Source organism: Platichthys flesus, chromosome 15 (genome assembly GCF_949316205.1).
Source record: "Platichthys flesus chromosome 15, fPlaFle2.1, whole genome shotgun sequence".
In the NCBI taxonomy this organism is placed as follows: domain Eukaryota; kingdom Metazoa; phylum Chordata; class Actinopteri; order Pleuronectiformes; family Pleuronectidae; genus Platichthys; species Platichthys flesus.
The window spans coordinates 9344997-9360661 of NC_084959.1; the positions used below are offsets into that span (position 1 = coordinate 9344997).

The 15665-nt window shown below is 43.0% G+C and overlaps 1 protein-coding gene across 1 annotated transcript in view; it reads left to right on the top strand.

The window, feature by feature from the left end:
- Nucleotides 1–15665, top strand: part of fstl4 (follistatin-like 4) — a 187864-nt gene that overhangs the window by 5847 nt on the left and 166352 nt on the right. Inside the window, exon 2 of the mRNA XM_062405405.1 lies at nucleotides 13039–13207. Coding sequence (XP_062261389.1) covers nucleotides 13049–13207 — 159 coding nt within the window. The 5' untranslated portion in view covers nucleotides 13039–13048. The remainder of the gene's footprint in view (nucleotides 1–13038; nucleotides 13208–15665) is intronic.

Sequence of the window (15665 nt, forward strand, 5' to 3'; positions counted from 1 at the left end):
CATCAACTTTGAATCAGGAGAGATCATTTGTTTCCTTGAAGCTGGCAATCAGTGAGCGTTTAGGGCAACATCGACAAAGGAAACAAGGGATTCGACAATAATCCGCTGAAGAACACTGATATTTCACAGTGTTACATTAGCAACCCTGTCTCCTGTAAATCATGTTGCTGTTCAACTACACTGTAACAGCAGATGCAGAATTAAATCGCATGACCGCATCATGATCAGAGGCAATGTTAATGTTGAATAAATGAAGCTGAACGTTTATTAATGGAAGTACAAAGTGGTTGAGGTGAACGAAATAAGACTGAGACACCAGAGATGGAGGATCACATCCAGTGGGTCTGCGGCAACACAAGAGCTTTGTCTGAGACCTTTACCCTCAGCTTGACCAAGTGCTGTGAGTTCCTTAACAACCACCAAAAGGTTTAATAATCCTCTAGTCTATGGGGCCAAATGTGTGTTTGTGTGTACAGGCACCGTGTGTTTGTGTATGGATGGTTGTGTAACTGTACCTCGATCAGAATGTGCATCATCAAATCTCTAAATGTGTAAAATAATCTGTGCTAATGTGCTAAGATCTGCAAATGTGCATTTTGTGTACATATTCACAGATCTCAATGAATCTACATACAATCTAACACATATTTCACATTTGTAGGTTTAAAAATGTGAATATACATAAACAGTTTTTTAATACAAATTTACAGATTCCTGTACCCATTCGAAAATCTCTTTTTTATTTAAAGTTTGGACATTCTTAAATCGGATTATGCACACTTACAGCTACACAGCTCACACACACACACACACACACACACACACAGAAACACACATATCATTAATTTTGCAAGTGGAAGTTGTACTACATAACTGGATATTTTGTCTTTTATCATTTTACTGATAAGTTCAGTATTAACGTATTTGCAACTTCCCAAATATGTGAATTGACAACATTTCCTCTTTATGTAAATAGAAAACACAATCCAGTGTTTTGTGCTAAAGGTGTTTGCTGTTGCGGTTGTATAGAAATGTATTTTTCTGGAGAGTTTTGAATATGAAAGTTGGATCTTCTTCCACTTTGATTTTGTGGCTTATTAAGCCATTTGTTTGGCCTGGGACAACAACCATTGGGTTAGGGTATTTAACTGGTTCTAGTTGTTCAGTGATGGTGATACATACAAACCATGTTTTTTTTTCCCCACAAAGTGCCTCTGGAAAGCTATTTATATTTTACAAGATATTGTTTCTCTTTATTACCAACCCGGACCTATTTCATGTATTTTGCTGTCATTTTGCCGATGCTCTATAATTAGCAGCTGCAGATCAGCCTGTCACAGCACCGCGGCTCCTCTTGATATCTGTATCTCTTTATTTGCATCGCACGTCATACGGGCTGCAGGGGAGTTCAGGAAGTCATTTGCAGCGTGACTGTGTCTTTCAGCCACACATGACTTGCAGGATGTGGGTTTCAACACAAAGGAGCTGCAGATCCTGTCACGCAAAAATGTCAAAAAGTCACTGCTACTGAGTCAGAGAGGTAAACAGGGAAAAGAGAAGAAGAAGAAGCTTCCCGTTCATCTGTTTTCTCTCTCTCGTCTCTCTTAACGGCCTGAAGCTCTGCCTCTTCATACTGATGGGAAGTAGCAAAGGGAGAGTGTCGGGCAATAATTAATCCTGGGGTAACGCACAAGAAGCTGATAAGGGATACGTGGTCTTCCATAGCACCACAATCCGGATTGTTTTCTTCTTCTCTGGACGGCCGACTCATTCTTTCGCTCGCTCTGCAGGCGGCATTTCAGCACAATCTGAATAAGGCACGTGTGCAGTTGTTCCTCTGCAAAAAATGAATGTATTAACTTCTCTATCAGCGCTGCCATATGTTTTTTTTGTCAAATGTTGTAATTGCTTTAATGGGCTCCTCATTGTTTTTTTCTCACATTGTTTTGTCAGCTGTTTGTTATTTCCTCTCTTTTGTGTGGCTCTCTGGCTCATGCCTGAGCTTCATTGTGTCTTTTTTTCTCAGACAAATTGCTCCACTTTTACCCTTCTCTCAATTTACGCGATTTCTTTCCCCCCATTGTCAGCCAATTTCCCATCGAGCAGACTTATGCTCTTTGAGACTGTCTCACAGTTGTATTTGTTAAAGGGATATACCATACCACTGTTCCCACAGATCAAATACACAGACACATCTAATGAAGACCAACACACAAACAGATCACCATAACTTTCCAAGACTTAGGATCCAGTTTCTTTGCCATAGATCTCCATTTTTGTCCAAATTATTTTAAAAACACATCACTGAGCCACATTTCAGTATTCAGTCCCACATGCACCACCTTGCTGCTGCAAAAAAACCTTAACAAATGCACTGTTTACTCCTGTGTGAGTAATACAACTTCAGTTCCCAGCTGTTTTAGGAAACAACTGAGAATATATTTAAGAAAATGAAAATATAATGAAAATCGCAGGAGCTCCATCAGACAGCTCAACCCCGAGCCGGCTGCTGCACTCACCCGACGCACTCATCCCTCACTTCAGCACATTTCCAACGCTCCCTTTTAATCATGGCGCTGTACTTAAACTGCCACTGCCTCTGCTCGTTTATTTACTATACATGTCTGCTGACACCACTCACCTGAAATCTGTGCCGCCGCCGCAGAGTGTCGAAAGCCTCGGCTCCACCCGGGCACCCACCCGGCTCTCGGTCTACTCTGTCCTCGGGAGCAGGATGAGGTCAGAGCGCAGACACCAAAAATGAATGTTGGACATTTACATAATGATCACGTCTGAGTGAGTTGGCTGAGTAGAATATATTTATGACAAGTGTCATGTGACAGAGGTCAGAAAAGTGAATCTGTGACAGAGCCACTATCAGGAAGTGGAGAGGAGGATTGTAGAAATGAGTTCAACCTCAGCACAAAGATGCTGATCTATCTGCTCTCTAGTCCCATTCTTATTCCTACTACTAGTGCAACGCCCGTTATGAACCTGCCTGTTTGGAACGATCTGTTCTCCTGACCTGTGTTAATGCTCCAGAGCTACTTCGGAATTATTCCTTGTCATTAGCAAGTCCTCCTCAAACGCACCTACAATATACTGTCCCTGTTTTGATTGTTTGGGTGCTGGAAGCATTCCTGTGCAGAGTAAAGTTAGAAAACCTGATTCTATCTGCTTTATCTGCAATGGAGACATAATCATCAATGTTTAACATCCATTGAAACAGTTTCAATGTTTAATGTTTCATTATAGGTCTGAGAAGCAATCGACACAATCATCAGACTCGAGTTCACAACCTTTCAAAATAAAAGTTCCATTAAAGTATTGCAGCAACAAAGCAAAGGTTGTGCTTTTACTTTTTGGACAAATTGCTTTAAGAGGAAGTGATTCTATGAATGTTGTTGTCATGACCATGAAGATCAGAATTTGTGGCACCCTTGAATGTCTGTGTCATATATTTCAAACAAAAATTATCAGATTGTTTCCCACTGCACTTCTCTGGACCTGTAAGAATATATATGCAAAGCGTGAAGCTGATTGATGATTGGTTCGTTAGATACGCGCTCCACATACAAACTGTTAACCTTTGCCGTATCGGTGCAGCTAAATACCACAAAATACACAGTAATAATACAATTAAACCACTTTACAATTAGTTACCGCAATTTGCATGGCTTGCACCAACAGACGGATAGATGATCATTACTTCGATCTTTTCTTAATTTGCCGATCGGAGTAGCATTTTAACAAAGGTCTATCTGTGAATCAGCTTTTATCAGATGCTCCGTCAACCCCATGTCAACTTTCTACGGGAGCATGAGCCCTTTACACTCCACTGACAGTTCATAACCTTATCTCGCTACACTACTGTGCCGTGTTAATCCCTTTTGGGAACCACCACTCCAGAGCATCCTGAGATTTATCACATTTCTTGTCATAAAAATAAATAAATAAACAGTGTAAAAAAGAAAGGAATAAACCCTGAGAGGATGCATCTCCTCTTCACCTGGGGTGTCTGGGAGATAACTAGGGTTAGGACGTGTGATCCTGACGCTGGGTTGACAGACAGACTGACACCCCTTCGAGTCCTCGGTATCTTCTGCAACCACACGGTAACAAGAGTGACACATAGTCGAGCGAGTCGCTGCCACATCCGAGCGTCGTGAGAAACGTTTTGGGCAAAGGCGATCCCCTCGGTGGCTCTGTTTCATACTCGGTAGACGTGTGTCTGCGTGAAGGGGCTGCTTGAAAGCTGAGTGCAGCCAGATAGGCCGGTGCAGGCAGCGTGATAACAGAGGTTCTACTGAAGAGGGAGCATCAGTCACCGGCAGCACTCACAGCAACAGCATGGAGAGAGGTTCGGTCCCCGAAATGGAGCAGGAACCATTTGGGGGGAAAGAAAGTGACTTACTTTCATAAAATGTTTGACAGCTCATCTTTTTTTCACCTTCTACTTTTAAAGAACTCAAGCAACGAAATGTTCTTTACTGTTGATTGAGTTATATTATAGATGTAAATATGCAAACAGAAATCTGTATCGAGCATTGGTTGTAGAATGAACTCAATGCAATGCTTGGTGTGCGTTGAACTACAATCCTTACAGCTTCGGCATACAGTGTTTTGTTTTTCACTGTCCCTCTCGCCCTTCTTTGTAACCTTTTTTAAATACTCATCACATCGCAGGAAGGAGCCGAGCTCAGTTGTCGTCCCGGAACTCAACGTGTCATTTTTAACAGTGACAGCGAACCTACCTGGGGCGCAGAGCTGGGACAGAGAGCAGGAAGGAGAGCTCAGACTGATCACTTGGATTTGTCTCAGAGCTCAGCTAGAGGCCTTCCCTCGCCGCCAGTACAGGGAGGCAGAGGGAGCCTGTGGGGCTACAAGCAGCATTCATTTACATGGCTGTTTCACACTCGACTGTATTCTGGGTCTCTTCACAAACATGTCCTCTTAGTCAGGCTAATTCAGCCACGACTCTAGCTGGGTGGGGCAGTGGTTGTCTCTGTCGGGCTTCCTGCCACAGTCCAAACACAGCACATGCAGACTGGTTGAAAACTCTTAAACGACAGTGGGTGTGAATATTCTAATAAATCATGGATTAACTCTGTATGGCGACTTGTCCATGGTGAAAGCCAGCTCTCGCCCTGTGTCAGCTGGGATAGAACCCTGTTGGGGTTTGTCTTTCCATCTTTATTCAAGGGTACAGTTTCTGAGGGTTTGACAACAGGACTTCACTTTAGATTTTCATTCAATACCATAGAACCGCATTAAGCTTTACTTCCTATAGGACGCCGATAATAATAACAAAGCCTTGGAGGGTGCCAGTGCCTGAACCCCGTGAAAATAACCAACCATGCAGGACAGTCAAAGAAGTAAAGCTAAGGCACCAACAGCTGGGGGGACGGGACAGTTTCATCTGTCAACGCCACGCCTGGCATTGGTTGGGGATTTTGACTGACTCCTAAATCCAAGTGCAGAGAGAAAGATGGAAGAGCAGAGGAGACAACCGAGAGCGGACGTTTTAAGAGTGCACAGAAGCAGCGGCAGGGGAAGAGCTGAACCTGGAGCGGAGGAAATCTGTCCAATTAACAAAATATTTGAGTGCAAGCGGACAGTATAAGCACCAGCAGAGCAAAACTAGGCGAGCTATTTGAGCGCAAGCACTGGGTTACGAGCGGAGGCATTTTTGAGTTTTGAGAGCAGCAGAGTCCGGCTCTCAAGATCTAAAAACACAAGACCCCAGCTGCCCCCTTATCCTTAAAGGACAAGCGGTGTAGATGACGACTGGATGAGTTCCGTCTTGTGATTTCACTGTCCTCACTGACACCATGGTTTTATTTTGAAACGTTGTACAAATCAGCCCATCGATGGGATCAAACATTGCATTTGTATCCAATATTAAACCCACTGCTCTTGTTCTCTACAACTTCCTCACTTTGACATTGTGACGGTTATTGCATCCTCTAATGGTCCCAAGGTTTAATGTTGTAATGGGAAAGCACTACTGCCTGTGAAATATATCATAGTATAAACAGTCTAAACTGAAACTGCAACTCATATATTTGACTCAGGGTGTATTTTTGCTTTATTCATGGGTTGTGTATCGACACATAAGGAATTTGACTCCCATTGTTTGTATTGCAGCCGCTCTTAATGTGCCTACACAGAGTGTAAACACAGCAGGAACAACAACACAAACAGGAAAAACATTCGTCTGCATCAGTGCCGCGGAACATCACACTCTCCAGGATCCATACATGATATTGCCGACACATATCACCATTAGCCGCAGCCTGACAGTTTGTGAGTGCTCCTCTGAGCGGTGCCAGATGGTTTTGTCGTTTCTCACACCGGGAAAGAAAAATGTTTTTGTGCCGCATGTTTAGAAGGACTGAGAATTAATCACACAATCATGCAATTTCCATTTTGTACACAAAAGTGAGACTAATTCCCTCTGGCTGAAGATCATAATTGGATCTAATTCAGTTCAAACTGGTCCCTTGGTGTCTGTTTTTGCGTGTGTGTTTTAATATTCAGTTGAAAGAAGCAAAAATTCATCAAATGTTGTGCTGATACTCCAATGAATAGAAATAATCACTCAAACATGTTAAAAGCTGGTTTTGCACAGTGAGGAAAGATCTGTGAAGGGTGAAGGCAGAGCCGATAATTCATGTTTTGACCTCGAAAGTAGATGTTAGAAAACAGCAGCTCATGGTTGAATGACGCGGATGAGTCTCAGAGGCCTTCCTCCAATCACCTTGTTTTAAAATGTGATGTCTAGCAGATGGCTCTCTGCTGCACATTAGAGGCTGTTAGCTGACGCTTTCCTTCAGCGTTACAGCCGCAGCAGAAAGAAAGATTTAGTGCCTCGGCTGCCGGCATCACAAACAAAACCTCCACTGGATGTTTGTGATGATGTTGTTGTGACTGGAGCTCAGTCGTGTGGTTGTAGCAGTGTGAAGAAGATGGTTCATACTTCTTCAGGTAAAGTTGTCACATGCACATTTGATTATTAAGACAGTAATAAGTAGATGTTGTCATTCATATTCATACTGACTGAAGCCAATCTGTGAGAGTGGAGCGTTTCAAGGGACCTGGGGGGCCCAGGTAAAAAAGCACACACACACACAGACACACGCAGACACAGACACACACAAACACACACGCACACAAATATTAAGACATTCTTATCTTCAACCCAACCTTTCAAATTTTGACATTTTAGCAAAAAGCATTGAGGCTCATTTGGGGTTTCCAACTGTGGTATGTCCTGTACACAGCCGATTTTAGAATTTTTGGAGGTTCTCATAAAATTGTAGTGAGACAGGATCAAATCCACAGTCCTTGGTTTGTGCAAAAAAGTGCCGTCCATTGATATATGACATGAAGAGTCCGTTACCTCCGGTCTCTTACTCTCCTCATTTTTTAATTTTTTCACCTTTCTCTTTAAATCTATTATTACAAGCTCGGGGTTCAGCTAATAAGCTGCTGGTTCACTTCTTAATTTAAAAAGCCCTCGAACCAATTTCTCCCCAACTTCTGGAAAGAAAATTGAGTGTGAAATTTCCTGGGAGAAAGTAAGAGGCTGAAAAGGGGGGGAGACGGTAGCGCGGTGTGGGTGGATGGCATTCAACTTCCAGCACATTCAGTCTGTATATAATGGAAGTCCCTCGCTGAACAAGTGTGATCTGAGGAAAGCTGCCTGAGGCTGGACTGGTTTTAAAGAGTGTGTCTCTTTAAGCGATTTAATATTCTGGTCAAATAATGGCTTCCTCTTACACTTTCTCCCTGCTGAGGGATTTCGAAAGGGACCATTCATTCCACACCGCTTGTGCTATGTTTGTGTGAGTCTAAGTGTGTGTGACTCTCTTATATATGTGAGTGCGTGTGTGTGTGTATGAGGTTGTGTGTGGGCTAATGCCAGAGGGCCAGGCAGCACATTAAGACAGTGAGTGGCAGATCTCATTTGGTGTTTAATTTCACAAGGGTGAGCTTTCATCTACGAGGGCCCATTAGCCGCAGGCCAGCTATAGCTGAACGATGTCGGGGATTCCGTGTCGAGTGATGTTTACACTGACGGGACGTTTGCATGAGGTTGACTGCATGTGCAGTGGTGGGAAGTGTCTGAGGATGTTTACCTGTGTATTCAAGCACCTCTCTGGGATGAGTGTTTCCTTCTCATGCTACCTTAGGATAAGATAAGATAAGAGGTCCTCTATTAGTCCCACAATGGGGGAATTTGTATGTTTTTGCTATTATTAAATTGTTTTATCTTCTACATCTTTGTAACACCTCTGGTTACAACATTTAAAACCCCATAATGGGCACCATGAGCGCTGTTTAGAAACAGTCACACACCTTGTATCCATTATGCATCTATATATGATTTTAACCCGATTACGTTGACACCTGTTTCTCCAGTGTCCACATAGAGATCTGATTAAACCCTGCTTGCGTTGCCTGGCTCGCGAAACAACCTCCTGTCGTTTGCCCTTGTCTGACGAGAAAAAAAACTGAATGCATCAAAATCAAGAAGAAGAATAGGTGACGACATTAGCGTCTGTGAAGCTGTGTCACTGGGTTTGTTTGATAGTTGAGAACTTGGGAGAGCTGCTGAAGAGCGTATACTGCTAATAGCTGCTGCTCCCTCGCTGGTTTGAAAGAGTCAAGTGAAGAAACGCGACTGAATAATGAATGGATGTTTTGCTGAGTTTCCGTATTTACTAGTTACTGTTAGAAAGATATCATTTACTTCCTTTTGGTGCTCAAAGGCTACCGGCAGCAACTGCAAAGGTGGGATGTGCAGTTACAATTGCACAAGTTGACATCGTGAATCAATCAATACGCCTTAAATAATGATAACCCATGACACCGTTCCATTCCTTTTTATTGGCTATGTATTGCCTGATATAGGCTTTAGCGATGGCTGAATCTCCAGCCCCTTTAGAAAATGTTTGTGATCTGTAAACATTAAATCCTCTCACATCAGAGCGAGCATCTTTCTGACGGTTCACTCCGACGGCACTAAACCTATGATCTTATCACCCGGCGTTTAATACCGAGCCCGAAACGGGATATAAATAATCTCCCTCACCACTTAGGATCCTGATTTACTGATCTTTCAACGCCGTGTCACAGTCTGACATTTCATCCGGCTCCATTTGTTGAAACTGACAGTGAGATGCGGCTCAGAGACTCACATTCACAACACACACACACACACACAAAATACACACCACAGCGAGCCAGCAACATACGGTGCAGTTACACAGTCAATGCAGCTCAGTACGATACTATGAGAGGGATGGTCGAGGCACATTCTACTTGTCTTTCTTTCACTGGGTTCTTTCCATTGGAATCAGTATTTTTCACAAACACAATGGATCGATGTCTGTGTGACATGGCGGTGAACCACCCCCCCCCGACGAACGACACCCCTGACTCGGCACTTCTCTCGGGTGCTCCGGAGCATTCAGTGCAGCACTCGCTCACGAGCTCATTACCAGACGCAGCAGGCAGCCGCGGTGAAAAGGTTCCACCAAACTTCCTGTGCGCTGCCTGCCCGCTACCGACCGGAGGACACGCATAGGGCCCCGCATTGACTCGGTGATCGTGGAGGAGCCGGGGGGAACTGATGGAGGACAAACTCGGAGATAAGCGGAGGGTGTGCGAGTCAGGGCAGAAACGCGATCGTGTCCCGCATGTGTAAACAGCGAGGCAACTGTTAGCTGACATGTTCCAGACGTCAGGGCTTGTGTTTGCAGCTTGTTCCACTGGCCTCAAGTGTCCAAAATAGATTATTTAAATCAGCTAAGGCCCCTTTGCATAACATATTGTACTATTTAGTATTTTGACATTGTGGCGTTGCTACTTTCCAGGGATCTCTATACTTCTGGTGATTTGTAGGAATATAACCTGCTAATAAAAGCATCGGAAACGAAATATCCGGCAGCATAGATTAGACCATGCGGTGACTCATCTCCATTAAAATATAAAATATTGTGCTGAGGAACCCGCTGCAGACATTTTAACACCTGCACTGTTTGAGCGTCTTTCTCGTGCCCTTGTGTCAATCGGTAATTTTTACAGCCCCCTACGGCAAATTTAGTTTTCAGACTGGTTCCGCAGTAAAACACACAATAAAGACACATAGTAAAGAATGAGACAGACTGTAAAAACAATGAACACATTACCTGAAAGTACAACGACACAACAAACAAGCTGCCGTGTCACAGAGTGCGATCGTAAACACCATCAGCTGATGAGACCTGACGACAAGTCGCTGCCGTGACCGTGTCCAATAAACGTTTTGTCATCAGTGCGAAATGCCCAGTTCCTCTAGAGGACGTCAAACTCACACACGGGGGACGGACGCGAGTAACAACAACACCGGGGCAGTGAAGTATTAACGCAACACAATGACCTGCAGTAACTACAACCTGATAGGGTTGTGTAATGTGGCTACGTCAAGGAGGGCTGATCATTCGATATTCTGCAATGCTGTTTTTTATTCCAGATGAAATGTGGAGTTGTCAGGCTCATTCACCCCCAAAGCCAGTAAAAACACATATTTATGTTTTAATTACAAAATATCTGATATATTCAACATAATTTACCGATGGAATTAGAGAAAACTGATGCCTGTGGAACAGTTTCAGATGAAGGCTGAGTTCTAAGTGCGTTTTCAGTAAGGTGAAGCCGAGGAGAGAGAGACAGAGAGGAGCTGCGTTGTTGTCTGGGATTCTGAGGGAGACAGAGATTGCCGGGTTGGACGGGGGGGGGGGGGGGGGGCAGCTTACAGAGAACATCTGTGTGATTGATTCTGATGCACACGCACACAAAGTGTTAGGCCGGTGCAGCACGTGACGAGCAAACAAGCAAAGTGCGGCCACAGCGTTTGTATCAAGGACCCGACAGAGGCCGGAGCTGAGAGATCTGGGCCTGTCTTTTATCATAGCAGATGAGCGGATGATGAGGATGATGATGATGGATAAGTGTGCTGGTAAAATTGGTAGAAAAAGGATGCCTGCAGCAAGACACACACACACATGAGCCGTTCTCAGGAATGAACTCTGTAACATATCGGGGAAATGGTGTCTTCAGGAGATTGCCTTGCAGCTCTGAAGAACGCAGCAGGAGATAGTCCCGGTCAGACACACACACAGGGAGGACATGATGTTTAAATTCCGCAGTGTGTTTTTTTCCTTACAGCACATCGACAGCCGTGTCTGCCCCTATCGTGACAAGCTCTGAAAGCCAGACATTTTCCTGTCGTATTCTCACACAGGCTCACTTAGACGTTTTACTAGGAGGCTGGCAGGAAAAAGTCCAGATCAACGGAATCTGACAATTGCATTTAACAAACACGGCCCCTTCTGGAAAATTCAGGAAATTGTCAGGACTTCAGTGCAGTGTTGTCAAGCAGCCAGACCCACACGTGTGTGACAGACATGCAGTTCAGAAAAGAGAACACGAGGGAAAAGGCAGTAAAAGACGAATCCTAACAGCTTTTTACTTTCCCCGCTTTGCACACAAAAGTGCAGTTGTGAGGCATTGTGTGTGTTTTTTTTTCCTGAAGATTTATAATGTGTGAGTGTCGCTGCAGTGAAATTGATCTTCTGAGTTTATATTTTAAGCTCCCACGCCAATACTCCGCCATTTGCGACTTCAGAGGGTTGTCTCTTTGTTGACATCAAAAGATGTTCCGTGCGCTTTGTAATACAGATGATTATCCCCATCAGTCTGGGCTTTGATGTTTACGTAGCTGAATTACGGCGCGCACATGTGCGTGCGTGCGTGTGTGTGCACGAGGAGTGTGTGTACAGTATTTGTTCCGTTGTGTGAGTGTGTAAGTGCGTGTGCAAGCATCATACCAGGTATTTGTCTCTTGAAATATAGATAGCTATAAACAGCTCACTGGAATCATTGAAGGATGAAGCTGTGACTTTTATAGAAGTTATTAATAGTTATTGAGTTTTAAGCATCATGTTTCCGTCTGTACACGTTTACCTTTGTTGGGTAAAGACATTTTTTCCTGTCATGTCATTAATCTCGAAAGGATTTGTTGTCTCATTTAGCTGTCAAATCTATTTGTGACAAATTCGGCACATTACAACTGTGATGGTTGCAATTACATATCCTGCTGAACAAATGATGAGTCTGTTAGAGTTCAGTCCATTTGTCTTTATCTCCACTATGAAGCTGATGATGGTGCACTGACTTAAATCCAAGTAAATTAAGCCGATAGATTACATTTGCATACAATAAAGATTATGACAGATTCAAATCTCAGCCAAGGTGTAAAGGTTTACAGTTACATTTGTCGTGGTGAATCTAACACCATAACTTTTTGTATTCACTCAGGTGTGATGACTTTAGGGCTTTTTTGAAGAAAAGCTAAATTCAGAGATTTGGAAAATAATGTTGTCATATTCCGAAACTATGTAATCTGAGAAAAAGAGAACAATTTGGAAAGACATTATTATGCGAATAAAGTAAAAACTATTTTTATAGTAATGAAAAACCTGACTCCCCAGGCTTCTCATTGTTTCTTGACAAACTACAAATCCCTTTTGAATATCAATATAACCACCAATAGGCAACTTCCTAAAACTCTGGTGTGGTTCTCTCTAGCGAATAGACACTGTTTCTTGTATAATCTTTTCAAGGTCCTGGTACTTAATGATAATGTGGTGCCGATGTGCCAAAAGATTTCTTATTCATGAACCCTTTATTCTAAACTAACAAGATTCTCCACACTCCTCCATTTAACAGGCTGATTCTCTTATATTTCTCCTCGAAAATGGCACGTAGCCTAAAATTATGACTTTAACGTGTAACATTATTACCTTATTTTCAAAAAAGCTGATATACTCTGTCCTACTTTCGCACAGAGAAAGTAAACTGTCCCATTCCCTTTAAACCCAAATTAATATTAAGAGGACTATGTTTTTGCAATTCTGTTTTATTTCTGGAAACTGCACTGAATGAGTCTAAGAGTCTTTGTGTGCGTTGTGTTTTCCCCTTTCCACTCAGGTAGACACTCATGGGAAGCCTGGGGGTCTGGGCGGTAGCTGTGGCCGCTCTGCTGGGAACGTCAGGGTGCTGGCTGGCTGAAGGGCACAAGGGCAGCAGGCGAGACGCAGAGGATAGAGCCACTATGTCCCGCATCTTCTCCACCTCCTTCCAGGAACCACACTCCATGGTATGTACACTATACAAACTCCCTCTCTCTCTCTCTGTCTCTCTCTCTCTCTCAGTCTCACCGCTCCCCACTGAGGTTACCACCTTCACCCGCTATCAAGCAAGAGAAAAAATGATGGTAACACACATCGATCATATCAAACATAAAGATCTGATAAACACTCGAGGGATCATTCTAAAGAAAAGAATGTCACTTTGAGTCTCCTTTTCCCCATGTCACTTTTTTTTTTCAAATCAGGTCATAATATGAACAGCTGAACTGAAATTGACAGTGCAGATAAAATGATTGATGAAAAATTTAGGTTGAAAGCCAACAGTACGATCTATTTAGAGCTCAGTTTAAAATTGTGTTTATTGAGTCGATGTCAGCAAATCCAGCACCGACATCTTTGCCAACTTGCGGACGAGTTCTGACTGGAGATGCCGTTCACGTCAATTTTCAATTCAGGAACTAATTTTTATCTATTCCGAGACCACATGAGGGCACAAATTTGCTTCTCAGGGAGGATGTCAGCAAATCAGCAAGTCACTTTCTAAAATATATTGCCCTGACTTTCCCAGCAGCTGCTGTTGTCTCCATTGAACCCATCATTGACTATCCAGTATAACCTGTATGATTAATCTACTTTTCAACTGGCTAAGTTAACCCTGAGATCTTCTATCCGGCTTCATGTAGAAGAGAAGGAGTCATTAATTACAGCCTGATCATCAGAAGCATGAGTACAGTACTGTGGTAGGATAAGAACAGCTGATGTGTGCTGGTCAATTCTGTTACACCACATACAAAAGTGAAGCGAAGTGAAATGTGAGAATGATCACATAACTAGAATAACACAAAATTATTGTAAAGACTTAACTAAAGAGGCTATATTTCTATTGTGTGTAAACACAGGAATTTAATTATGTGTATTACTGTATTACTGATTGAGCTTTGACTGAACAATGACTGGATGCAGAGGTAATGCCACACCGTTTCTCCTGTCAGAGCAAAGAGAAGTCAAAAGCAGAAGGAAATAAAACCTCTTGTTCATGAGGGAGGTGTCTCTCTTTGCAGGGGTCTGTGAAAGCTTGTCAACATGACCACCGTGTTGTTATGAGCCAGGCTAGATTGCTAAATAAGCTTCTTGGTCTCTGGAGCATGGTTCAGAACAACAGTTCTGGGAAGGTAGGGTACAAGGGCCCATTTAAACCGACAACGGATGAATGAAAAAAAAAAATTACAATACTAAGTATTTATTATAACTCTTAAAATAACTCAAGGGAGCTCATTTTATCATCCCAAATAGTCTGAGATTGAAGAGGAGAGTGACTCATGATCATTACACTTCATGACTCGGTGTGTTTATTAGTATTGTCGTTGTTAACACAAAGACTTCTTTCAAATTGCTGTGCTCTTGTTCATGGTTACAACTCATACAAAAAAAAACTTTAATTTTCTTTGTGTGCACCTTTTGTTTGTTTATGCATTCACAACAGTTTAGAGATAATGACTTAAACACAATTGTGGGAAAGTTTCTAAACGTTCATGCCTGGTTGCACTGATCATGATGCCACACAAGAGATTCATGGGTAAAACAAATGAGCCCTGAGCGCTAACCGGTCCTTGCCAGCGAGAACGAGCCCTTTAACAAATGTTGTCAGCATAACAGCAACACAAAGCTCCAACAGATCGTCATACCCGCAGACACACACATGCCACACAGCCCCGCGGTCGTCCTAATTCTTTGTTAAATGAAGCATGTACACCCCCTGGTCTGTTCTAAGTCTGACTCTCTTTGGGCTTTGCCAAGTTGGCATTTGGCTGTGGTTCTGTCCCAGGAGATCAGTTAATGCAAAAAACAAATTCCCAGGCATCCCCCCTGGACCTGTATCAGAACTTTAAAAAGCTGTCGATTGACGCCAGAATTTAAAGTTGACCCTGGGGTGACTTATGTAAATCCCTGAATTCACATGATTGCGCAGCATGCATCCTGAAAGCCTTTGGAAATGAATAAGAAGTGCCAGATGTCACTTTTTCTTCTATGACTGAAATCCCCCCAAAACAATATAAAACATGTAAACTGTTGGGGTTGGAACAGACTGAGAAAAGACAAAAAAAAGTCCAGATGAAAGCCTTTTGACTGCTTCACAACTTCCTGGGAGCAATCCAGGATACCCTACAGAGCAACACAGGGTCGTGCTGATGAATCCACACAGGGCTGGTGACAGCTTTGGTACAAATAGAGTTTGTCTCAGTGCAGCCAGAACAAAATATCGACAGGAAACAAACTCCACAAGGCAAAGTAACAAAGTCGCACAATAAAATGGATTATGGTTAAAGGACAAGCAAATAAAGGTGAATCATCCAACAGAGGTGGAACTGTTGGAACTGAGAGAAATGTTAAAATCGCACCTTTATAACCACTGTCCTCACTAACATTTCACTGAGAGATGGAGCCGGTGTAAAGTAGACCTGATCC